Genomic DNA, 26,942 nt, shown 5'->3' on the forward strand with positions numbered 1-26,942 from the left:
ATGATGTAGTCCATGTGTCCTAAAGCACAGAAAATTAACTGTCAATGTACACAGCGCATCCAGCAAGAAAACAGTATGTGCTCCTTAACCATACTGCTCCATTTTTTCACTCTTATACCACTTTCACATCGCAAACCCTTGTTCAACCTGGGATTTACAACCCGGGTCACACCCTTTTAATTGCACTTTTGACCCGGGTTGGCATCTTTTCGGTCATCCCAGGTCAGCCATTAAAACCACATGTATGTTATTTTAAATGGACTAGTTTTTGGCTCATAAAAACAAGTCAGAAAGGGGAAAAAGGGTAGGGCCAGCTCACAGCTTAGCAGCAATCATGGCCAACAGAGCACAAGGCTGGAGCCATGACTTCATGCTTGCATCTACTTCAGCCAGTGAGAGCTATTTGAGGAGGAGGTTACACTATTGGGCAGGTAGTGCTTTTACCCGACAACAGTATCTGCGCAGGAGGCAGATGTAAACAACAGAATCTTTGACAGTTCCTGTCAGCTGCCCGGCATTCTCTACCTCATCTCTTATACTCAGCAACTCCTTCAGTTTACAATGAACCACTGGTGGAATAACTGGGGTTGGACCATTTAAGGGCCATTTAACCCCGATCCAACCCATGGATAACACTGCTTATATCCCTGGTTGAAATGCCAGGTTGCTCAACCCGGGATATTTAATATTAGTGCATTTAGAGTTCACCTCAACCCGGGTTATGCAGCCTCAGCCTGGCAATAACCAGGGTTATTTTGGCGATGTGAAAGAGGTATAATGTTTGCCATATAGTAGTACTTACAGTGGTGTTTTTCAGACATAGGACAGGAATATATTTGTAACATTATTATTTAATTTTACTCTCACTTTAATTTAGTTTATCAAGTATTTATGTGATCTATGTCTCCTTTGTTTAGTAATGCAGTATTGTATTACCTATCATCTTCATCCACCTTCATATATCCCATCCATATCTTCTCTTTTTTTTTTACCCTTCTTGTACCCTCACATTTGATTGTACCATAAGGAAATCATATATTCACACTGTCAGACTACATTTAAATCAGCAGAGGATGTCAAATCTTGCCCCTTATCTTATAATGCTTTGCATTCATACTTTCCTGAAGATGAGTATGAAAAGTGGCCAAGTGTGGTTAAGTTTTATAAATACACATATCAGGCATTACAGTGGACACAGGTACATACAAATAATAATAATTGTAAAAAGGAAAAACTATAAAATAATAAAAAGGATGTGTATCAAGCCTTGTGGAGAGATAAGGTGAAGACAGATCTTTAACAGGCTATGGAGGAAATATAGCAATCATTGGAGAAAGATAAAGTATCAATCAATCATATCCTTCAAATACTGTTTTAAAAATGGCATTTAGAAGCTGAATGGTTGGTACTTGATCTCTCTCCACTCTAAACCCCCGTACACACGGGGGGATATATCGCTGAGCGATATATCGCTCGCGATGAGCGATATATCGCTCGCGATGAGCGATATATCGCTTAGTGTCCCGTTTGCATCAGCAACCAGAGATGGTCGCTGATGAAAAAGAAACTGCCGGGGAAGCCCGGCAGTGTAAATCAGCTGGTCGCAGGAAAATGTTCCTGCGACCAGCGATCACTATGGGGGAGAAAACGGGAGCGCACACCCGGCGATATATCGCCGGTGCACACTCCCATCTCCGGCAATATGGTCGCTCAGCGATCATATTGCCCGCGATATTAGACATAATAGCCCCCGTGTGTACACAGCCTATCTCTTTCTGATGTTTGATAAATCTTCCCTGATTTGTTTAAAAAATGAAATTTTGGAGCTTTGAGTTCTGTGATTATGTGCTAATAATATTTGAACAAGCTGAGCGATTCAATTCCAAATGCTAATTCATGACCATTGTTAATTCTGTAGTGTGCAAAAAAAGATTGGTCAAACCTTAAAAATGGTAAATTATACCCCTGCTGTGTCCCTTTACACGGGAATTCTACCCAGGTCCTGACCTGGGTAGAACAAGGCTAGGACCTGGGTAAAGGGCGGTGTAAATGGGTAAGCCGGGTCATCCGACCCGGCTCCCATTTACATCAATGGAGGGCGTGCAACCTGCGGACCGCAGCATCCGCAGGTTGGACGGGGGCGGGCACAGACAGCTTGCGCTGCTGTCTGCTATACTCTGCATACAGCGGCAGTGGAGGAGGTGAATGGGGGGAGTGCACGGGGGCTGGGGGCAGACCAGCAGATGACTTTAGTGCTGGGCTTGCCCCCAGCGCAGCGGTACGGCTCCCGGCGGCGGTGACCGGTGCTTGGAGATGACGTAATCTCCAAGCAGCGGCGGGGGCTGCGGGCGGTGTAAAAGGGAGCAAACGGCGGGTCGCACCCGGCTTGAAGCAGGGATCAAAAACCTGGGTGAGACCCGGCGTTTTTGGTGTAAAAGGGGTATTTGTTAATCAGTGGCCATAAGGAAAATGTAGAAAGCTGGTAGAGGCAATTTATCTGCTCTGCTTTATAAAGAAAATGTAATGAAAATGAAGTTTCTTCTCTTTCCTCATTCCACTATTTAAACACCTTTAACCACATTATTATTCATGAGAGGTATACCAGAGTTGTTGAACTATACCCTGAGAAATAAAGACCTTTATACAGTTATCATCAAGTCTGGAGCAGTGTTTGAAAAATTCTAATTGAATACCAATGTTTGCGGATATTTGAATCAGAAACTAAGACTTAATTAATCAGATATGACTGTAAACCTGACCATGCAATAACCTTATAGTTTTACATTTGTTGTACAATTTCTGTACTAGGAGAGGTTATGGTACACATATACTGTAACAGTGTCACAGTCATAAATTTCACTAGAAATTAGAGAAGGACAATGGAGACATCATCTTCTGCTCCTCTATAATACCTAGCGGTTGGTACAGTCTTTGATTTAACCCCTGCACAGGGTGCATTTGCCTATGTGCATCTATGTGTTGGGTGTCCTGGCACCGAGGAGGCCTTTTTGCTACTAATTCGAGGAGTGCTTATCTGTGTACCAGTACCCGAACCTGCTCCTTCACTTGTTAGTATGTTAGTATGTAGTTACGGGCCATGATAGGCCCCTAACTGTCACCACCCCGCAACCTTTGACTTAAGATTAGAATTAGAGTAACCGCATTGGAGTTAAATTTTAGTCACTGAACTCTCCTGTTTGACGCAACCTCTGGTCCTCCACGGGTCCCCTTTCTGATTTTTGTTTTTGTGGATTCCCCTGTGTTTCACTCCTTCTATATCATGCCTTCAAAAAGGAGCAGAGTATCTAAGGCGGTCTCGCAGGTATCCTTTTTTAAGCCATCACCACGCCTCATGGACAACCAACGGCCTCCTACAGCTGATCTGGGCTCTGACTGCCTTCCTCCTTCGAACCCTCTCTCCTCATCACAACCCTCCCGCGCCGAACCTCTGGCTGTGTCAGAAGTGGATGATAATGCCGCCTTGACGGTTGGTACCCTAAAACATACCCTTGAATGTTAAGGGGCTAAACTCCCCTCAGAAGTGTGAAATGGCTCTGGCCTCATTCCACAAATTAAAAGCAGACAAAGTTGCAGTTCAGGAAACTCACTTTATGAAATCTGCTCCACCTAGGTTTTTTGATAATAGATTCCCCCAATGTTATACTGCTAATGGCCCATCTAAAAAGGCGGGAGTAGCTATTGGTCTCTTCCCGTTGCTCCCTCTCTGTTGAATACCAACATGCGGATCCGGAAGGCAGATACCTAATATTAGTGGGTAAGCTTGAAAGTTTAGAAGTAACACTTGTATCATGCTACGCCCCTAACTCCAGACAATTCCCGTTTTGCAGGAGACTATGTGCATTAGTTAAGAGACACTCCAGGGGTGCTACTATGATCCTGGGAGATTTTAATATGGTCCCTGACCCGTTAGTCGATAGAACTGGGCCCCTTGGGGGACGCCCTACCCCTCTCCCTAACCAGTCCTCAGGTTTTCGCCACTTACTAGGTGAATATGATTTATATGATGCATGGCGAGTCAAAAACCCATCCGTGAGGGACTACTCTTTCTTTTCTCATCAGCACCGATCATACTCCAGAATAGATCTAGTATTGACTGACAAGTTGACTCTGGCCTCTATAATTAAAGCTCGCATATTGTCTATGACTTGGGGGGTTATTCTAGTTCATTCTTTCTGACAAAATCCTTCTTAGATGGACAAAACCATGTGCACTGCGGGTGGGGCAGATGTAACTTGTGCAGAGAGAATTAGATTTGGGTGGGGTTTTTCTTCAAAGTGAGATCTATATTGCAGTGTAAAATCATGCAGTCAGTGTTTTCCCTGCACAGAAACAAAAAAACTCACCCAAATCTAATTCTCTCTGCACATGTTTCATCTGCCCCCCTGCAGTGCACATGGTTTTGTCCATCTAAGAAGGATTTTGTCAGAAAGAATGAACTAGAATAAACCCCTTGGTCGGATCACTCTCCCTTGATGATAAAATGCGATTTGGGTTCCCGTAGAGTGGCTCCGGGTCCCTGGCGGCTGGGGAGTTACACTCTATCTAGCCCTGAGGCATGTAAAGTCATTCAAGACTCTCTATTAGCTTACAATTCATCTAATAACCCAGATGACACTAACGTATTTAATCACTGGTGCTCACTCAAAGCTGTTATTCGCGGCTCGGCCATCCAAGTGGCCGCTAGGATGAAGCGAGCACACCTATTAGAGGCTCAACAGTCTGAAGAAGAAGCTTCAAGATTAGAAGCTGCCCATAAGGCAAACCCGCAGAATAAACAACTGCATAATATCCTCCTTAAAGCCCGTGGGAAGGTTAACTCTCTTTCCCTTAGAGAGGTCCAGAGGAATCTATTCCGCTTAAACCAGAGATTCTGTGTACTTGGAAACAAAGCAGGTCGCCTATTGGCTAGGAAACTAAGGGGGCACCAAGCAAGGGCTAGAATCCATCATGTTTACAACTCCGATGGCTCTAAAGTTTCTGACCCCTTTGACATCGCAAATACTTTCGCAGAGTATTATTTCCAGTTATACAACCGTAGTACGGATGCTGACACCCCCCAGCCCCTTCCCTCCGACATTGATAACTTTTTGGCCAGTATTTCTCTCCCGCGGTTGGATTCTGGTACATGCCTGTCCCTGTGTTCACCATGGAGTTTGGCAGAGGTAGAAGCAGCTATTGACTCTATGCCTAGAGACAAGGCTCCTGGCCCGGACGGGTATCCCTCTAACTTCTATAAACGCTTCAAGCCAATCCTAGCTCCAATTCTATTAAGGGATTTTAATGTAGCCGAAGACACCGGTAGATTCCCGAAGGAGATGCTTGAGGCGCGTATAGTTGCAATCCCCAAACCTGGGAAACCACCAATGGCAGTCCAAAATTTTTGCCCTATAGCTCTATTAAACACCGATCTCAAACTATATGCTAAAATGGTTGCGAACCGCCTGGCCCCCCTTCTGCCTTCACTCATTGTTGCAGATCAGGTTGAATTTGTGCCGGGCAGGCAGGCCCCAGATAATACTCGCAGAGTGTTTAACATTGTTGAGAGCTGTGATTGCAAAAAAACTCCCGTGTTGATTCTATCCCTTGATGCCGAAAAAGCGTTCGATAGACTTCACTGGGGATACCTACGATCAGTGTTGCTTCAATTTGGCTTTGGTGGCTGATTTATAGACTCTATCTTTGCCCTATATTCCTCCCCATCTGCAAAGGTGTTTGTGAATGGCTGTATATCCACTGCTTTTAAAATAACTAATGGCACCAGACAGGGCTGCCCCCTGTCCCTGCTTATTTTCGCTCTGGCTATTGAACCCCTTGCGCAAAAAATCAGGTCCACTGAGCTTATCAAAGGCCCTGTGATAGGAGGGATATCCCACAAAATCAGCCTCTTTGCAGATGATATCCTCTTGTGCCTTCTACAGCCTGAAGCCTCTTTATTTGCGTTACATAAAGTATTGAAAGTATACTCCACTGTCTCGTACTACAAATTAAACACCTCCAAAACAGAGGCTCTACCTATCAATGTACCCCCGGAAAAGGTTAGACTACTAAAGGATCAGTACCGTTATGCATGGCAATTGAAATCTATTAAATACTTGGGTGTACAGCTAACTAAGGGCTCTGATATATTTGAATGTAATTTCAGACCTTTACTTGGCGCATTCGAAAAACTCATAGGCGAATGGGGATTACACAAGGTTTCCTGGCTTGGCCGTATTGCAGCGTCCAAAATGATTTTATTACCCAAGCTTATGTACCTTTTTCGAGCCATCCCTAGGATTCCTCCCAAATCACTTTTCTCTGGTTTCAATAAACTGTTTGCCCGATATATTTGGAAGGGGTCCCGACCACGAATACCAGTCGGCTTGTTTACTTAGCCAGGCCAGGGATTGGTTTGCTACTGGCACACCGAAGCCCTGGGTACTGATTGAACAATCTTTTCTGCCCAAAGTCCAACTTTATGAATTATTTTGGCTCCCCCCCGCAGGCGATTCCAACTTGGACGGGCCCCGGTACTGCAATTAGAGACACCCTGTCGACTTGGCACAAAGTGCTGTCGGGTGATGGGGATGTTTCTTTGCCGAGCCCGGACCTATCCCTCTTGATTGTGGCCCATCTTATCCCCAATCTGAAATTGGATGATTGGCACTCGGCGGGCCTCACATCACTAAAATCACTATGCCCGACTGGAACCCTCCTGTCCTCTGAATTAAAAGAAAAATTTAATCTACCAAAACAAGACTTCTATAAATACCTTCAGATACGCCACTGGCTGACTTCGAGTTCCGGTAAGCCCACTGTAGCACTCTCCTTCCCTAAAGTTATTGTCGCTGGATTGTCCTCACAGGCACATAAGGGTGGGATCTCTAAATGGTATAATTATCAGATTGGCAAACTTAAATCGGGTAAACTATTAGCCCAAACTAGATGGGAATCTGATCTATCCAGGTCCTTTTCTGTGGAAGAATGGGACTCTATTTCTCACTCCTGTTTTAAGCTTTCTAAATGTTTCAACGATTCTGAGATGTTCTATAAATTATGTCATAGGGCTTACTTCTTACTCCTCGGCGGCTGCATAGGATATGGCCTTTGGTCTCCAATCTATGTTGGAGAGGATGCGGATGTATTGGATCTATCCTACACATATTCTGGGATTGTCCAGTATTGCGGCCGCTGTGGACTGAGGTGTTCTCTGTTATAGGTGGTGTCCTGGGAATACAAGTATCTATTGATTCTGTTATTGCATTGTTCCACTACACTATGACTATACCCCAGGATGATATTTATATTATGGGACAGATCCTGGTATCTACTAAGGCTGCCATTGGTCAGCTCTGAAAGTCACCCTCAGTCCCTGATATACACTATGTTATTAATAAGGTCCATAAGCATTTTCTTTTGGAGACGGCTGACTGTAGATACACTCACTCTGCTAACCCAACCCATTTCAAATGGCTCAAGTGGAGTGAGTACAGAGAAAGAATGGGTCTTCCCCTTGGGGATCAGGCCCAGACGGATCTATCTATACTGCTCTCCATAACAATGATACGTGAAATGTATACTTCCATCATCAACTATTTAAAAAAATATATATATATTTTCTTTCTTTTTTTGTTTACTATTGGATTGTTACTAAATGTAGTGTGTACCTGGAACACACCCTCCTTCCTCGCCCTTTGTCTTTGTGTCTATATACCCTCACTGTCTGTCTGGTTTTGTTGGTTGTTATCCTTTCCACCTTCCCCCTTATGTCTTCTCTTCAAACATAAGTCGGTAGAGAATATATTAAAATCTACAAATATCGGTTAAGACTGTCCCATGTTTATGTAACTACTTGTTTCAGTTTATTGTATTATTGTGACATTACGACATTACGAAATCAGTTTGATTTTGAAGTGTCAATGATTGTCGCTTTAATAAACTGGAGATTTCTCACCAAATCTCTCACTTTCTGAATCTCTCATCCTATAAAATCTCACCCTATGTATTTCATTCTGGACAATGAGAGTTTTCAAGAAGTGGATGATCATATTTTCAAAGATTTTTTTAATTAAAAACTCTCCATTAAGAAAAGTCGGCATTGTCTATGCTTCTGCACACTTAACATTTACTACAAAACCGGCGAGGGCTGTCTAGATCCTGCTAAATAGCCGTGTGTGTGTGGGGGGGGGCACAAACCTTCACCGGCTTAGGGAACCGTGGACTTTTATATTTACCTGTAAGAAAGACACCCCAATAGTTTCATATAAAAAACAGTGCCTATTATACACATTGTTTTTATATATAAATTGAGAGAGAAAGATCAAAGGTGCGGCACTCGTGATAACATTATACAATGAACATACTGGATGATATAACGATGTTTCTGGTGTATTCAACTGTCTTCCGGTTATAAAAGTAATGACATAAGACATACCGTTATATATGCCATGCGCCTCTACATGTATAAATGTATGTTCTGTGTAATTTTTTTTTATATCCTGAAGACAGTTAAATACAACTGAAAGGTCATTATATTATCCAGTCTCTACATTGTAAGACTTATCCCGAGCAAATCGGGAGAAGGTATCTATTTCGTTATGTGGAGTGCCAGGCCATGGAAGTATATATATATAATATAATAGAAACAATAATGTCCTGCACTCAATAATGCAAAGGCAGCAGGTCCGGTGCTTGCTATCCACGGTTTGGAAATATAGCAGGGTATTGCAGCATGCACTCAGACACTTTCCAATGTGTAAATAACTGGGTCAAGAAGGACACAACCAGAGGGTATCGTGTATCAATGTTTCGGACAACTAAGTCCTTTATCAAGACATAAGACATCTTTTGTCTTGATAAAGGACTTAGTTGTCTGAAACAATGATACACGATACCCTCTGGTTGTGTCCTTCTTGACCCAGTTATTTACACATTGGAAAGTGTCTGAGTGCATGCTGCAATACCCTGCTATATAATATATATATATATATATATATATATATATATATATATAGACAGAAGTACCAACACACTCGCCATTCCTAGGAATGGGGTGCAAACAGCACCCACATCCCAGGGTGGGGTGCGGTGGCCTGTGACCACACACTCTAGTAAGTACAAACACAGGGGGCCCAGCACTCACTACAACAAACTAACTCACCTTAACATTCAAATAATCAATAAATAAATAATGGGGTTTTAGTTCATGAATTGATCAATGCATTTAAGCTTGCAGCCCATCGCCAAGGGACCCCATTTCACTGCAAGTCCTACACTAACACCTGGTTTTCTTGGGAACCTGGCACCTGCTTACACATCATAGCTAAAATTAACATGTGTTTTTTTTCCTGGGTTAATGCTCAACTGCCAAGTAACTTATGGCTTTTATAAGGTGAGACAATCCCAAACACAGCACCTGAATTAGTATTAAAGGGGCAGCTGTCACAGGTTTCAGGTAAATGAGCTTATCTAGGGTGCATGAGAAAGCTATGATCACAGTAACAGAGGTTAATTAAAAATCAACCCAAATATATAGAGACAGAAGTACCAACACACATATATATCATATAAACAGTACCCAGCAATCATCAAGACATCATGCAAAGCATAGCAAAGATAATGAAATTCCACTTCAAGTCACCTGAGCTTAAGTGGGGTGGGGAGGGCACACTGGGGGGATGGCGAAAATTGGAGATACTTAAGTGACGTACCAGTTAAACTATAATATTGTATATAAAACATTACTCAATCTTCTGCATCAACCATGCATTAAGGTAATACAGTAGTAGGACATAAAGGGTGCCCATATTATATGCTTGCTTCACCTTACCTTAAATTCTCAAATATTCAAATTATGTGATCCAAATAGTGAGACTAGCTCAATTTTCATTCAGACTGTAAAGTAGCATGTAGCATGGAAACTGTTTTATTCTCTCTTGTGACATTATACATCAGCATACTGTGCATTGTGCTTTGAACCTTTGATTTAGTCTCCAAATGGTTTAGCTTGCAGACAATTGTGCCAACATTTGTTATGAATCATGTTTCTGATGGATCAAGTTGATCATAGTAGTCTATGGGGAATACGGTCAGTATCCCAGCAGGCAGGATGCCGGCGTTCAGTATACCAATGCTGGCATCCTAACTGCTGTCAGAAGACCAACGTCGGAACATCAAAAATATCAGGATGCAGCTGCTGGAATACCGTCAGCCGGCATCCTGATTCGTGAGTATGCGGAGGGCGCTAGCATGCAACCAACAATGAGGGGAGTTAGGCTTAGGCACTGGTGGGGGGACTTCAGACTAGGGTGCAAGGAGGGGAAGGTTGGGGTTAGGCACCAAGAAGGGGGAGGGTTAGGTTGCAGAGCGTTAGGTTTAGGCACTAACAAGAAGGGTTAGCTGTAGTCTTTTGTCTGCCGGCATCCTAGCCAGCGGGATATCATACATATCCTATCTATGGAACTGGGACAAAGATGGCCAATTCATTATTTTGTTTGTTGTGGATAGGGTAGAACTGTGAACATTTAGGGCATACTTGCCAACAGAATATGGAAGGCATGGTACTGTGCTCTGTCCTAATGTGTTTTTTGTAATATGATGCAGACAATCAGAGGTAATGTTATAATCACAGTTTTTTACTGTTAATTTCAGTATCAATGCATGCATTAAAAAGCAGGTCAAGTTATGTTGATATGAAAAGCCACAAAAAATAATAATACTAGCAAAAAAATAGGAAATGAAAATAAAGTAAAATAAATTGAAATACTGTGAAAAATCACAAATAACAAAAAGTGTGAAGTTCAAGTATAGGATACAATTGCGGTTTTAGTTGTCAACATGACTTCGCTCCTCTCTAGGAGAAACCCGGAGAGGAGATGCTGCCTATCACTTCAGGAGGAGGCTGGTCCAGGCTGCACATGGCTATGCTATGCTCCCAAAATTACAGAAGTCTGTGGGTATGGGAGGGCTAAATTAGGAAAATTTCCACCATTTAGACCTGGCCCCCGGCCAAATCTGCGATTTTCGGCAGAACATTGCAAATGTAGTAGGGTGCAATTTTTTAGACAAGGAATTTGCAAATGTGTAAATTTTTTAGATGTGCAGCTTTTGGAAATGATGTGTAATTTTTAAACATGGAAATGTGCAGTATTCAGTAAGAATATGAAAAAAAGAGAGAGGACAACACTGGAGCAGGTGAGTATGTGTGAATGTTGTTAAAATGTAAAAGGGGGGGGGGGGGAGACTACACTCCCCCAGATACCCTGTTAAGGGCTGACCAGTCACTGAGCTCATGTAACAGCCGTTGGACCTAAAAAGTGTCCCTCGGCTGTGGCATGACACTGCTGGCTGTTGGAGCTCCATGCTGGTTCCAAAATACAGGGGACCCTATATCCCCCCCACCTTGTATTTGGGGAACCGGGACAGGCTCAATGAGCCTGGGGCTGGTTATGCTCGGGGCTGTTGGGGACCTCTATGCTATTGATTTTTTTAAATTATAATTTTTACTAATTTTTTGGAAGAGAACCATGCACAGATCTCACTGACATAGGAGGCCATATTTAGAAGGTGAAATTGCATCTGCCATAGGTTTTCTTGGTACATCTGATGCATTCAAAGATGCATCAAGATTCATTATGTGTGCAACACTGTGGTGTCAGATGCTCAGTGACAAGGCCTGCACAGTGCGGACACAGTACCCAGAACAGTGTCGGAACTAGTGAGTGGTTGGCCCAGGTGAAAAAGTAAATTTTGGGCCCTTGTCATCCACTCCAACCCAAGTTCACAATATGCACACAGCAGTGGGTAGCAGCAATGACAATGTAGTGCTCAGGGGCCCTGGTGCAATGCACTTGCTGCACCAATGGTAGTTCCAGAAGGTATTGTCACAGGCAGATCAACTCCCTTCATCAGGAGTGCTGCACAGAAAATGTGATGTTCTCTGGATCATTTCAGATGTCATAAAAAATAAATAAGTTGTTCCTCTTATCTTTCAGGTTTGTACCTAGCTTAAGAGCTACTATCAGATCTGTTTGCTCATACAATTGCTTTGACTAACTATATACAAGATGTCACACATTAAGTGAATAAATGGTATTTATGCAGATTGTGTGCATTTTCAACTCACCTAACATGTGCCAGTTTTTCTATTGACATTAAGGACCTTATTCTGTTCCACACGCACAGCTGCGAAATTAGCAGCTTTACCTGTGGATTAAACGCCGCCCGCACGAACGCTGCCACCCTTGCATGCCGAGTTCCCTGTATGCATGCAAAAAGCATAAAGAGAGCATAAACATCCATTTGCAGCTTGTGTGCAGGGAGGAAATAATTTGATGGTCGCAGAACAGACAGTTTGCCATGCCCGTTCTCACCAAGATTCTGACACACACACATACAGCTACCGCCAGCTGAAGATGGATGATAATACATTCATACTATAAAATTGCATTTTACAATGCGATCCTGGGCGCTATTGTGTTCTATTATCTCTCATTAAACAGACTCCATAACTTTATATTTATATTTTAGGTAGCGTTCTGTAGTTTCTCTGGATAAAGTCCTTTTCATTTTCCTTTTGAAACCACAAAGCTACGTTGTAATCAGAGTTGTTCCCCTCTGTCAGATATTCCAGTATTGAAGTAACTGGGTAATTCAATCCTGATGCTTGGGGAACATTTCACGAGAGCCACGGCTATAATATGCACCCGAAGCTCTTTGGGCCCATAGCACAGTGAAGGCTATGGACTTTTGTGGGCCTCAAGCAAAGGAAGCTTCTGTTTATTGACCATGTTATTCAGTGTTGGTCACCAAATTAAGGGCAGCCTCCATTTTATTCAAACACTTATATTTGCCACTTTTTGAACAGGGGTAACAACTCTAGACATACTAACATTCTGTTAGTAACATAATGTTCTTTCTTGCTTTTTTTTCTTCACATTTATGCAAGGGACCAACTATCCCTTATATAACTATTGCTTATTTGGGAGGTGAGCCCACCTTAGCGCCTATAGTATCCTAGTGGTACTTCTATACTAACATTCTATCTTCATTTTTTTTCTGGTCAGATCCTGAGACTCAGCGAAAACGGACTGTTCAAAATGTCCTGGATTTGAGGCAAAATTTGGAGGAGACCATGTCCAGCCTCCGTGGATCTCAGGTAACACACAGGTACGTCACCACTAAGTTAAACATAAATAAGGTTCACTGTGGTCTATATTTAGAACTATAATAGAACGTTTACTGAATTACCCTTTTTAATGCATTGACCTTTAAGAGATCACTTCCAGTATATCCTCCCACATGACCCAATCCATTAGGTACACAATGCTCTGCTGCTGGACTTCCCTCTTAATGTATGATTTCAATCACCTGTGTTAAACTGGTTAATTTATGAGAATGGTGTTTCAACACTGGTGATGACAATCATACATTAACCCTTTCAGCGTCAACGTTGCTGTGAGAGATCATCAAAATATCCATTAAAAATGCTGGCATCGCTCCCAGCGACTGTTCTTTTTTTGGGTGCAATATTTAACTAAACTTCAATTAATTGATTTGGCTGTATTTGTGTTTATTTATACTAAAAGAACAGTGGCATCTTTAGCGGATAATTTAAGAATCGCTAACAGCAATGTTGGCACTCACAGGGTTAACAGGGAAATCCAGGAGCATAGCATTTTGTACCTATTGGAATAGGTCATGTTCGAGGGTATTCTCCAGGACCCTGATTGAAATTGTATCATAAGGCCTGTCCACTGTTGTACTTTCGTGTGAGATAATAATCATGTAATTGGTAGCAAAACATAAGGCATACAATTGATCTTTGCTCTCTTGTTAGTCTTGGCGATCAATTGTTTTGGAAAAACTATTTAGGGAGAGTGGTCAAGCATGCTTCACTATCTATTTGGGCAATCCTTATCAGGGGTGGGGGGCGCTTTTAGCACAAATATTATTATATGCATGTTATGATGTATGTAATATATGTTCTGGAGTCCTGGCTGTCCCGGTTGTTGCAGTGAAGCATAGTGCTGCCAATCCCTGACATAAAAAAGACAGGGCATATGATATCATGTTTGTTACATACATCATAACATGTTTGTTTACATATGCAAACAGCCTTCCCCTGCACTGTGTGGTCAGCCCAGGGGCCGCAGCCACTGCTGGTCCTCATACTATAGATTTTGTAACATATTATTTTTTATTTCCTCTTATTCCAAAAAATGTAGGGGGTTTTCAATGTTGGCTGATATTTTCAACAGACGGAAATATTGTCCCCTAGTATTCATTCCCAAGTGTTTTCGTCTGTGACTCCCCTCATGCAGATTTCACTTTGTTTAAAGTCGGATCTGCATTGTTAAAAACAGGCACCATTTTTGACTATAGTAGCTATTTTCGCCAGTCCACAGAGATTCAGATCGTCAGAATCTATCATGTAAGTCGGAAAACATTGAATAGGTTGAATGTTAATTCGACCTAATCTTGTCTGATATGGTATATTATATATATACAGATGTATCCATTTACAGCATCACCACATAGCTCTGCTCATTGTGGCATGCTGCGTTTTATCATACCCAGCGGCTTTCCAATTAAAGTGAACGGATGGCTCTGGGTTGTCAGTCAGCGTAATCGTCCCCAAAATGACTTCAGAGACTAAAATAAGACCATCTACCTCCACCAACATTCTTGCCCCCAACATAGGAGCGCCCATTGACACACACTTTTCACATATACCCATTCAAACATATAATATGTCAAACAACATGAATGACTCCTTGGCCTCAGCCTGCCCAGATACCCCTAGGCTTTCAGATGTTCCTAGCATTTGACTATATTGCTTATACCTAGTGCTGGCTATAAGACCACAGCTCCCTGTTATCTCTTAGTTGCAGTTTGTGTTGAGATGGAGACACAACTGTCTTTGGGCCTAATTCAGAGTTGATTGCTGGTCTGCTAATTTTTGGAGCTCTGCAATCAGGTATATGCCACCCTGCCAGAGTGAAATTCTGCCCATCCAAGTCTGTGATTTGCTTAGCAGGGCTTGCAAAAATTAGCTGCAAATCCATTGGCAAGATGCTCACCATCTAATGTTTTTTTTCCTCTGTGAACAGTCTGTGTGTAGCCCAGAACGTACTTGGCAGCTGGAATAGAAACAGGCTAATCGGGGCCAGAGCTGATGTCACTACAGATGGAGCACCTCTCTTCTTTGCCCGGCGCTCGCCAGAACGTCCCCGCTGGTGAGCGCCGGTGGAGAGACACTCCATCAGACGGGGTCGCGCGTGCGTCTCAGGCGCGAGAGTTGCACGCGTGTCCCAGTCTCTCGGCGACTGGGTGGTGGGACCCAGCCTGTCTTCGCTTCAGGAAGACGGGCAGTGTTATGGGGGGTTCGGGCGGCGGTGGGGACCGTAGATGGCGGCAGGGGTGGTGGGGGAGGTGGCGGTGGGGAGCTCCGTCGCAACGGGGCAAGCGAGCGTCTCGTGCATGTGCAACAGCTGGGAGGACAAGAGGGGCTCTAATTATACCTTCCCCTAAAATGCCTGGTCACGTCTGCATTTTCCCAAATACTCCCAGAAATCGTCCGGTTACCACCCACAAACATAACCTTCTTGTCACTGGCGCACAGACAGTGATAAATAATGTAGCAGAATTTTATCGCAGGACGGCCTCATGCATGTGTATTAGGGGCCGTGCACATGTATAGTCTATCAATAATCAATCGGCCTGCAAATTCACAGCCATGCGATCAGGTCTAAATTAGGCCCTTTGACTCTGAAAATTAGGTGATGCCAATGTGATCTCATGGTCGTGAGCATGGCCTGGGAACTGCTGGGGGATGTGATTAGATCCAGGTTAGTCAGGGTCATGCCCCCTCCCAATAACAAAGTTTTCTCAGCAACATAAATAGGTAACCTTCCAGTTGCATGATTTCAGGCTGCATCTGCACAGGAATTCTACATTCCCTTTGCTTGGTTTTGGACACATAGGGTGAAATTTAATAGGATGACAGATACAGAAAGAGAGAGATTTGCTAAGAAAACTCCAGTTTTGTAAATCGGCAATCATTGACACTGCAAAATCAAACTGGTTTTGCAGTGTCAATGATTGCCGCTTTAATAAAACCCAGGAGATGTAGTTTGACTCACTGCCAACAGATGGCAGTGTTTCCTAGACACACGAACATTAGACACACTAATGCTGTATAATAGAAAATAATGAGAGTTCGGAATAAGCACAGTTAAGGTGTGCAGACATAAATGCAAAATACTTGGCCAGCGCTCAATCTGTAGCCAATAACAAATATATCACAATATATGTCAGATATCACAAATCCCCAGGAGAGTCTAAGAGGGGTAAGCATTTTGTGATGATGTCCTGCAGTTTCTCTAAGAGGTTCTTAGTGGTGTGCCTCACAGGTGATACTCAGCATAGCCTGCCGTGGAACGAGTTGGCATTTGTGAGACTGCTGGTGCCGCTGCTGCAGTTGTTGCTGTGAAAGACAATACATCGACCCAGTGGGCTTTCACAGTCATGTCCTTAGTTTGCCCTTTTCCACTTGTCCACATGTGTGTGGTTAAGTGGACAGTGGGTACAATGGCATTTAAGGACACTAAGGACACATTTCTTAATGTCCCTCTACAATCTGAGAATCCCTTGCCTAGTGAAATGGAAGCTAGATGGGATGGACACCATACCTCCATCAACTGTCTAAATACCACTGCAGTAATGGCGGATATCAGCTGCACATATTACACCAGGATGGCTGTTATGGGCGTGCTAATCCGCTTTGCAACACGGTGACTGCTGTCATATTTCATCTTTCAAACTTAATGTAGTAGAAGTGGACTTGCGACTCCCCAGCTGGGAGTAGCATCAACAGCAAAAGTAGGCGTAATGCTCAAGGATCCTGTGGGAGAGGAGTCAGTCACGCCTATGACATGGCCTGCAGGACTAATCCCGATCCTAATTGAGGAGGAAATTGATGAGGTAGGAGTTGGTGATGTGGATTGCAGGCACTTGGATGCAACAGAAAAAAGGGATTTAGGTGTCACTGGACTGCTTACGCTCTTAACAAAAGTTTCTGTACTTGACAGTGACTTATGATAAATGCACAGCAGATGACATAATAGGGAGGATGTTCCTTGCTAGTTAGCATACTCACCCCTACTTATTACGCTTTTCAAAGACAACATGTGGTGAGAAGGTTGTTGTCCGGATTTGGGTAGAATTAATTCCAGAACGAAAAGGTGGATTTTATTGGTCTTATGCCCAGGCATGACTATGGGCTTTTTCATCCCGCGGCCAACAACTGTCTCCACCTGTGCCTTATTTAAACAGACCACATCACCATCAGAATCCTCATCCTCAACTTTCTCCTCAGCCCCAGCTACACCAATCTCTTCATCCTGGTGTACTGCTACAGTGACATCCACAATGTCAATATCAGCAACTGGACTGGCTGTGCTCCTTCCAGCACTTGCAAAGGGAATGCAAATGGTGGAAGGATTGAGAAGGTCAGGCTTAGACATTGCAACCGCCAACACACGTTGGGCCAGATTTTATAAGCTTCAAAAGTGATAAAATTGAGAGTGATAAACAGCCAGCCAATCAGCTCCTGCCTGACATTTTTCAAACACAGTCTGTGGCATGTCAGGTAGGAGCTGATTGGCTGGCTGTTTATCACTCTCCATTTTATCACTTTTGAAGCTTATAGAATGTGGCCCTTGGACTCTACCTGGGGATTAGTGATATCTCTGTATAACGCACAGTTTCCTGTGCTTTTGCAAGTATCATTTTAAAAAAAATTGGAGAGGGAGGAGGACTTCTATCTACATGAAGGGTTGAACCAGTCATGAACATAGGCCAAGGCCTTAGCCTTTCGTTGCCACTTAGTGTTGTGAATGGCATATTGCCAATTTTATGTTTCTAATCAGATAGTTTGTTTTGGTTTATTAATTTTAACTTCTTGGACTTTACATGCCCTCTATGACATTGTGCATGAGTCTCAGATGATATTGATGGAATTGCATCGTCAATGTCATGACTAGTGGCAGCAGCTTCAGCACTAGGAAGTGGTTCTTTCACTATTTTTTCCTTTAAATTTTGTTCTCCATTTCACAGGACATCAGCACACAGGGTAACACACTTTCACGGTACAGGACAGCACCCCTTTACAGCACAGGGCAGCACCCCTTTACAGCACAGGACAGCACCCCTGTACAGCACAAGTGGGATCCAAACCCACTCATCACTAATTTTTACCAATTTGTGAGGTGGTGTTAACAAACTGGGTATGCTGTTCTCTGTCTGGATGCATAGGTGTAGTTCACACTTTCTGGTTGGTTTTGTATACTGTCTATTGAATAGTTATGATTCAACCTTTCCACATATTTCTGTTGAGCTTCTTATTGTTTCCAGTATTGGTGGGTTATATTCTGGACCAAGTGGGCTTTGGCCTGTTAGTTAGGAATAGGGGTATGTAAAGTACAAAAATCCCAGAAATGCTATACCACTATCCTGATAATAACTATCACTGTGTAGCTGGAACATTTGTTGTTTCAGAAATATAATACAATTATATATTATTTCTGTGTTATATACAGTATATTGAACATGCATTGTCAATTATTCATAATTTTCCACACATTTTCTTTCAGCTCCCTGGATATGCCATGCTATGATAGTGATGATGCCAACCCTCGCAGTATTTCCAGCATGTCAAATCGCTCTTCTCCAGTGTCTTGGCGTTATGGACAGGCTAGCCCAAGACTGCAAGCAGGGGAAGCTCCCTCTCTTGGTGGATGTCGTTCAGAGAGTGGGGGAGGAAGCTGGCAATTCTCACACACAATGCCCCTCCGTGCAGGTACACGAATTTGCAGCATTACCCAACGTCTAGAGCTTATGGAATCAGCAGATCGTGAACTGAAATCTGGGTATGGCAGTGACAGTGACTGTCAACTGGGGAAAGAAACCACACATGAGGATGATGACATTATAACTAGGTAAGCATTAGTAATATGAAGTGGCTGCAAAAGTTAAGCAACATAAAATTTTGAGATAAAACATTACATTTTACTTTTAACCTGGCTGAAACAGCAGGGTCCAAAATTCTGTTTTCAGAGAAACCCATGGATGACTGGAAACGGTCATCTGTCAGAAGAGACTTAGGTCGACTGTCATTAGGTCGACCTTGGAAGGTCGACTGGCCCCAATGTCGACAGGGTTAAAGGTTGACATGGGTCAAGGTCGACATGACTTAAGGTTGACATGGGCCAATGTCGACATATTAGGTCAACAGTGATTAGGTCGACATGAGTTTTTCACTGTTTTTTGAGCCGACATGTGCCGACAGGCAGTATTTCATGCCCTACCATCCACTAGGGCGTGGTGGGAGAATAAAATAGTGTGCCCGAAGCATCGCGAGCGAGCGATGCGAGGGGCTGCGGTTCAACTCCAACGGTGTCCATGTCGACTGTGTCAACATTCGGGTAAAAAAAACAGTGAAAAACTCATGTCGACCTAATGACTGTCGACCTAAAACCATGTTGACCTTGGCCCATGTCGACATTTAAACCTGTCGACCTTGGGGCCAGTCGACCTTCCGGGGTAGACCTAATGACTGTAGACCTAAGTCTGTTCTGACAGATGTACCGCTTTCGGGATGACACCCTATAGAAATTGAATCACTGTTCATGGCATTGTAGCAATAAAGCAAAGTACAGCTGTAGTTAATATTCAATTTCTATAGAGCTGTTTCTAAAAATTACTTCAATAGTCTTTATTTTAATAATATTTATTGGGCATCACGGATGGTGTAATGGTTAGCATTACTGCCTCACAGTGCTGAGATCATGGGTTCAATACCCACCATGGCCCTAACTGTGCAGAGTTTGTATATTCTCCCCGTGTTTGCATGGGTTTACTCCGGGTACTCCGGTTTCCTCCAACAATCCAAAAATATACTGGTAGGTCAATTGGTTTCCAACAAAAAATAACCCTAGATTGTCTGTGTGCGTGGGGCAGGGACTGGTTTGAATGTTCAACTATACTCTGTAAAGTGCTGCGTAATATGTATGTGCTATATAAGAAACTGTTAATAAATAAATATTGGACCAGAAAGATTGCATAAATTCTTGGTGGGCTGTAAGATCCAGTATCACAGGAATCTTGTCCTAGGTTCTGGAGGATGTGAAAGTAAAGAAATAGAAAATATGGGCCAAATGTAATAGGGTGAGAGTTTCAGAAAGTGAGAGATTTTGGGAGAGTTTTCCCCCTTTTTTTAAAGCAGCAATCAATGACACTGCAAAACCAGGTTGATTTTGCCATTTAATTGATTGCTGCTTTAAAAGACATGGGAAAACTCTCCCAAAATCTCTCACTTTCTGAAACTCTCACCCTATTACATTTGGCCCACAGTATGTTATATGTAGATTGTATTGAGGGATGTTATTGGGTTATGTTGGTGGTTCTAGAATTTGATAATTCTACTTGAAGAAGGGAGTTTTCAGGAAACGCTTGGAGAAAGTTAAGGTGGCCATACACACGCAGATTTATCTTCAGATCTGGCTGGTTGGAACAAAAACATGGTTATGGATGAGAGCAAATGACAGTTGACCATTTGCTTGGAAATGCTGGAAAACTGCCAAAAACTGTCACTCATCCATAACCATGTTTTTGTTTCAACCAGCCAGATCTGAAGATAAATCTTACTAGTGTATGGGCACCTTAGTTGTTTGCGGGAAGGCACTTCACAGAGTGAAGCCAGAAAAAAGTCCTGTAACCATGTATTGGATTGAAAATCAGTGGTGTCATTACCTGCAGTGACACGCGTTGTGGGAAGATACATAGAGCCTGATTCAGACCTGCTTGCTAAGCTGCATATATTCACTGCTTAGCGAGCAGGTAAACGCCTCCCTACCGAACGCACGCCCACCCCTCTGCTTGAATCCTCACAACATGATGCGAGCAATGTGTACGCGATGATTGCTCACCATCTAATGATTTTTCCTCTCTTCGCAGATAAAAGTAAGCTTAGACTTTCTTTTATACTGCACTATGATGGCAGGATTGGGGGCGAGCGCAGATGTCATCCGCTCACGCCGAGCAGGCATGGGCACCCCAGCGTTTGCAGGGGTACAACAAGCATTTATATGGGCACGCCCACCATTTTCATGAAATGCTGGGATCCAGCGACCACCCCCAGGCTGCCAATAAGTTTGAGAATACTCCGGTGACTGAAAAACTCACCGAAGGCATTCGCTCAGGGGGTTTGTGCATTAACTACTATGCGCATGCACAGACTCCAACCATCAGTGACGGGGCCTAATTCATACCTGTACGAACAGGTGTGAACCGGGCCCATAGTAGGTGCACTCCCGGCAACCCTCATAGTGACGCCACTCCAGGTAATGCATGTGGATGAGAGACGCAGATCTTGTGCAGACTGGTGCAGTATGCAATATGAAGGATTATTAGATAGAACAGTATTACATGAGGGTTGAAAAGTTGAAGGAAGATGGTTATGTCCAGATCAATGCAGTATAGCTTTGTTAACACAATATTATGTTTGTTTAATTGTTTAAATACAGAATATACATTTTGTGAGTTAAACACTTGTGGCCAGATGTAACAGCCTCCAGATTTGGCCGCCGCACAGGATGAATGGTTTGGCCTTGTAAATGATTGCACCTTTAAAAAACTTCGGATTTCACCCGGCATCCCTCACGGCTGCCGAACTCTGAGGCTATTACATCTGGACACTGGTGTATTTAAATGCACAGCTGACTCCGGGTGATATGTTGGGACCAGTTATGTATGTAAAGGCCTATACACACTGGGTGACTTTGAGCTAAAAGCAGCTCAGTTTTGTCATTGGAGCGGCTCTGACCTCAAAAGCCGCCCAGTGTGTTCGGGCCAGCAGTGAGCACTGATGGGTGCTCCAGCATCATTACTGGCCCCGCCGCTCATATGCTTGTATTAGCAGCAGGAGGGCGACAGGGTGGAAGGCTTTCCATAGTGTCCTGCTATGGAAAGACATTAACCCCCTATGAAAATAAAGTAAAGTTCTGGACTATGGTGTTTTGATACTAATGTGACATTATGGGGGAAATTTACTAATATGGATTCGTAGAAAAAAGGTGTATTCATAGGGAGAAATACACCTTTTTTTTAAGAATTTGTATTTTCGGGATTTGCTATCCCGAAAATACAACAATTCGTAGTCCTAAAGTATTTCCTTTGTATTTACAAATACAAATGTCTACACCATCGATAGGATAGGACAGAAATCACCATTCAAAAGAATGGTGGTTCCTGATTTACTAAGCAGCCGTATAGAAAATACGGCTGCTTTTGTCCACGAAAATACGGCAGAAAATTAGAACACCATTTTCCTGTCGTATTTGCTTTAAGCCTGCACGGATCAGTCAGAACCGTGCAGGCTGTGGTGTAAAAATAAATAAAAATAAATAAATAAATAAAAAAACGGCGTGGGGTCCCCCCCACAGCCGAAACCAGCACCAGGCTGACGGAGCCTGGAGCCGGTAATTAAAAATCAGGGAACCCGACAAATAGGGGTTCCCTGATTTTTATCAACCAGCCCCAGGCTCCTGCTCTGGGGCTGGTTCCCAAAATACGGGGGACAAAATGACTGGGGGTCCCCCGTATTTTAAGAACCAGCCCCAGGCAAAACCAGCCAGCAGGGTAATGCCACAGCCGGGGGGAGACTTTTTATGCAGGTCCCCCCGGCCAAAGCATTCAGCCCTACCGACCAGTCAGCCTGGCCAGGGGCCCTGTGGGAGTGGGGACCCCCCCCAATGAAGGGGTCCCCCCCCCCTCCAGGACTTAACTGACCAGGCTCAAGCCTGGTACTGTCCCCGATGCCCCTGGGCGGTGGGCATCGGGCTGATTATGGTGTAAAAAAAAAAAAAGATAAAACTATTGTTTTTTACTGTGGCACTACAAGTGCCAGCAAGCTGGGACTTGGAGAACCACAAGTCCCAGCCTGCTGGGCATTAAAGGGCCCGCTGGCACTTGTAGTTCCACAGTTAAAAAAATAGTACACAAAACACACTGACACACATTTTAAATAAAAGTTTAATACACACATCACAAACACACTGATACTTACCTATCTTGATCCCGTCGGTAGGTCGCTGGCTCTGGTGTCGGCGGCTCTGGTGTCGAGCCCGCGAGGGGCGGCGGTACGCGTCCTACGACCTTTTCATACCCCCACTATCCACGTCGGCGTGGAGTTGAGAATAGAAAGTGTGGCGAGCGCAGCGAGCCACCGAGCCCGAAGCGTGGCGAGCGCAGCGAGCCCTGCGAGGGTACGCGGACAGCTGTGAAGCCCGCGAGGGGACGCGGATACCTGTGAAGGTATCCGCGGGGCTCGCTGCGCTCGCCACGCTTCGGGCTCGGTGGCTCGCTGCGCTCGCCACACTTTCTATTCTCAACTCCACGCCGATGTGGATAGTGGGGGTATGAAAAGGTCGTAGGACGCGTACCGCCGCCCCTCGCCGGCTCGCTGCGCTCGCCACGCTTCGGGTTGACGTTGATCGTGGGGTGGCGTTAACAATTCGGTTGGCCATTATTCACTTCAGGGTGCCTATTTGGCCTCTGTGGCCCATTTAACATTGTTTCCTATGGAAAAATTGGGTCAATTGAGGCATTGAACAGGAAAATCGGGTCAATTGAGACATTTAACATTGTTCCCTATGGGAAATCTCGGGCATCTCGTCTGTCGCATCGCACCTGATTTTTTAGTGCATTCAATGCCCGAGATGGCCGAGATGGGCGCCCTTCTAAGTAAAGAGTACCGCGGCTCCAGTGTCGGCGGCTCCGAGGTCGGCGTCCTGTCTGAAGAAAATCCATGTTGGACCTGTGGAAGTAAATCCTACTCACCAGGTCCTCCATGGATGGTCTTCTGTCTTCTCTCTTCTTTTCCAGGACTTATTTATTTTTTCTGTCTTCTTTCTTTAAGCTGCCGGCAGCTCACGGGACTTTCAGAGCTGGAGAGATGTTGCCTCCTCGACGTCTGGACTAATGCTGTGTACACACGGTCCGATTTCCTTTCCGATGTTGACGATATAGTCAACATCGGATCGGCATCGGATCAACATCGGATGCAGATCGCAAGGGTTTTAACCCTTGCGATCCCGATCCGATCCCGATGCGCGTTCACGTATCGGAAGCCAGAAAGTCTTGGCTGCCTTGTCTATATAGTGCAGATCTGCACTATATAGTCAAGATAGGATACAAATCGGATGTGCCTTAAGATCCTATCCACGATCCTATCTGATCAGATCGTGGATAGGATCTTAAGGCACATCTAACGTGTGTACACACCATAAGAATGAATTCTAGCCAATCAGGAGCCGACTTTACTGGCTCCTGATTGGCCACTAGGCGGCTCCTGATTGGCTAGAATTCATTCTAGCCAATCAGTGCTGCCAGGACACAGGTGAGGGTGGGTCGGCGCGAGTCAGCGGTGGTCGGTGCGGGGCGGCGTGGGTCGCGTTAAGAAGCCCACAGGCCCACAGTGAAAACCCACCGTGCGGGTTTTGCTGCATATCAAAATGCAGTAAAAACCCCTATAACGAGGTTTTTACCGCATTTCAGTTTTAGAGAATCTCCCCCATAGTCTTTTAGCACAGTTTTGCACCTTTCATCAATATTAGGAAATAACCTTCATAGGGGATGCAGTTAATATCCCGGCGGTCGGGATCCCGGCGTTCAGAATCCCGACGCCGGAATCCCGACCGCCGAAATACCAACATATTCTCCCTCCGTGGGTGTCCACGACACCCCTGGAGGGAGAATAAATTAGTGTGCCGAGCGTAGCGAGGCACCGGGCCCGCTGCGTGGCGAGCGCAGCGAGCCCGCAAGGGGGGGCGATCCACGTCCCCCCCTTGTCGGCATTTCGGCTGTCGGGATTCCGGCGTCGGGATTCTGAACGCCGGGATCCCGACCGCCGGGATTCAGTACTGAATCCCTTCATAGATCATTACAGCAAGCCAAACTAGGGCATACTAGTTCTGCTTGTTTACATTTAGGGGGGTATTTATCAAAGTTTCTAATTTACATGTTCATATACTGTGTTTGAAAAATGACAAAAGCACATTGGTTGATTATATTTTGTTATATTACTTTTGATTACCTATACATAAATGTATTGCAGTGTATTAGGTACATAATGTCAAATAATGGGTACTTTACAATTGTGTGAAAGTGGCATTAAAATGATCCTCCTCCTAATCACATTTTATGGGGTCGATTTACTAAGTCTTCTATAGAGATAAAGTGGATGGAGGTAAAATACCAGCCAACCAGCCTCTTTTAATTTTTGAATCATGGCAGTAAGAAGATGATTGGCTGGTATTTTAACTCTGTGTATTTTATCTCTCTCCAAGGCTTAGTACTGTGTATATCCTTATCCTGCCCGTTTCACAAGGAAGTTGTCCGGATGCAGGAGATGCAGCCTCTCTCCCATGGGTGTGGTGTGGGAGAGTAGGCAAGTATGAGTTATGTGGTGCTTAATTTCTGTGTCAGTGGGTATATTGATGTTTTAGCTGTATATTTTTTAGCTGCATATGTTTTCAACCAACAAACTTTTTTTTTAAAAGGAGAGTTTGCTGGGAAAACTTGGAGACAAAAGGTGCCTAAATAAAAGTTTGGAATAAAAACACCCATAAGAGGAAATTACCACCTTCGTGAACATGTTTCACTGCAGGGGAGAAAATATACAATCATAATAGTATAATTTGTTATGGAAGTTTTATGCGGAAAGAGAAGTAGAGAATTATTATGTCTTTGAACCTTTGGTCGTAATCCTAAAAACCATCAGAAACATGAAAGCTTGTGTTTGACATTTACAGAGCACCGATTTTATAGTAACATAAAATGTTGGATTGGCCAGTACTTTTGGCGCACATATTAGGCCAAAATAGCTGACCAATATGTTTCCTTTTATACTGAATACATCGTGGGCTCAGAGGCATAGCGAGGGTGGCTCAAGCTCCAGGAGCCAGGGAGGGGAGAAAGCGCACCATTGGCCCCCTCTCCCCCGCTGTGCCGGAGAACAGGTAAAACAAAGTGGTGGCGGGGAGCCAGTGCTGCAGTCTTTGAAGGAGACAAACTCTAGGGTCCCTGCTGGATCTGTAGTGTCTGTCAGAGGAGCGCAGCGCACCCAACGCTACCCGGAAGTGCGGATTCCGGGTTTGCTGGCATGCTATTAGATTGGAACCCACTAGGCAACGAGCAAGTAAACCCCCTGGCAATGAGAATGTAAGTCCTCTTGCCAATGAGCATGTAACTCCTCCTGGCAACAAGCATGCAAACCCCCTGGCAATGAGCATATAACTTCCCCTAGCAATGAACATATAACTCTCCCTTGGCAATGAGCATGTAATCACCCCTGGCAATGAGCATGTAATCCCCCCTGGCAATTAGCATGTAATCCCTCTGGCAACGAGCATGTAACTCCCCCTGGCAATGAGCATGTAACTCCACCCTGACAACGAGCATGCAACTTTCCCCTGGCAACGAGCATGTTACACCACTCCTAATAAAAGCTGGGCGTTCCCTTGCTCCGGCAGAGTGGCTGCCCCTGCCGCCCCCTCTGGAGCTATTTCGATCAATAGATAGATATGAATGTGTTGCATGCAACATAAATAACAATAAAATTGCATAATAAAGTTTAATGAACTCCCCAATGAGTTTTGGAAGGGTACTCATTCAATGTAGAATTTAATGCACTTGAGAGGAAGTGTTTGTTTATTCCGCACAGAGTACTTCTTTTTGCTTGGATCACATGTTATTCTCTTTTGCTTATTTTTATTTTTATTCTTCTTCTAGTTTACCTCACTGTTTAGTGTGTGTTAGTATTAAGCAGATGTGGTGCTCCCCTTCTCTCAGTATATGTACATATGTAATGGGAAAGAAAAAGA

The 26,942-nt window shown here is 44.0% G+C and overlaps 1 protein-coding gene across 3 annotated transcripts in view; it reads left to right on the forward strand.

Moving 5' to 3' along the window:
• The window catches only part of NAV1 (neuron navigator 1), a 206,624-nt gene that overhangs the window by 33,603 nt on the left and 146,079 nt on the right, over positions 1-26,942 (forward strand). For all 3 annotated transcript variants that reach the window (XM_083173161.1, XM_083173162.1, XM_083173163.1), the window contains exons 2-3: positions 13,065-13,167; positions 18,654-18,998. In XM_083173161.1, coding sequence (XP_083029287.1) covers positions 13,065-13,167; positions 18,654-18,998 — 448 coding nt within the window. The remainder of the gene's footprint in view (positions 1-13,064; positions 13,168-18,653; positions 18,999-26,942) is intronic.

The sequence above is a fragment of the Crinia signifera genome, chromosome 2, assembly GCF_055691185.1.
Source record: "Crinia signifera chromosome 2, ASM5569118v1, whole genome shotgun sequence".
Taxonomy (NCBI): Eukaryota; Metazoa; Chordata; class Amphibia; order Anura; family Myobatrachidae; genus Crinia; species Crinia signifera.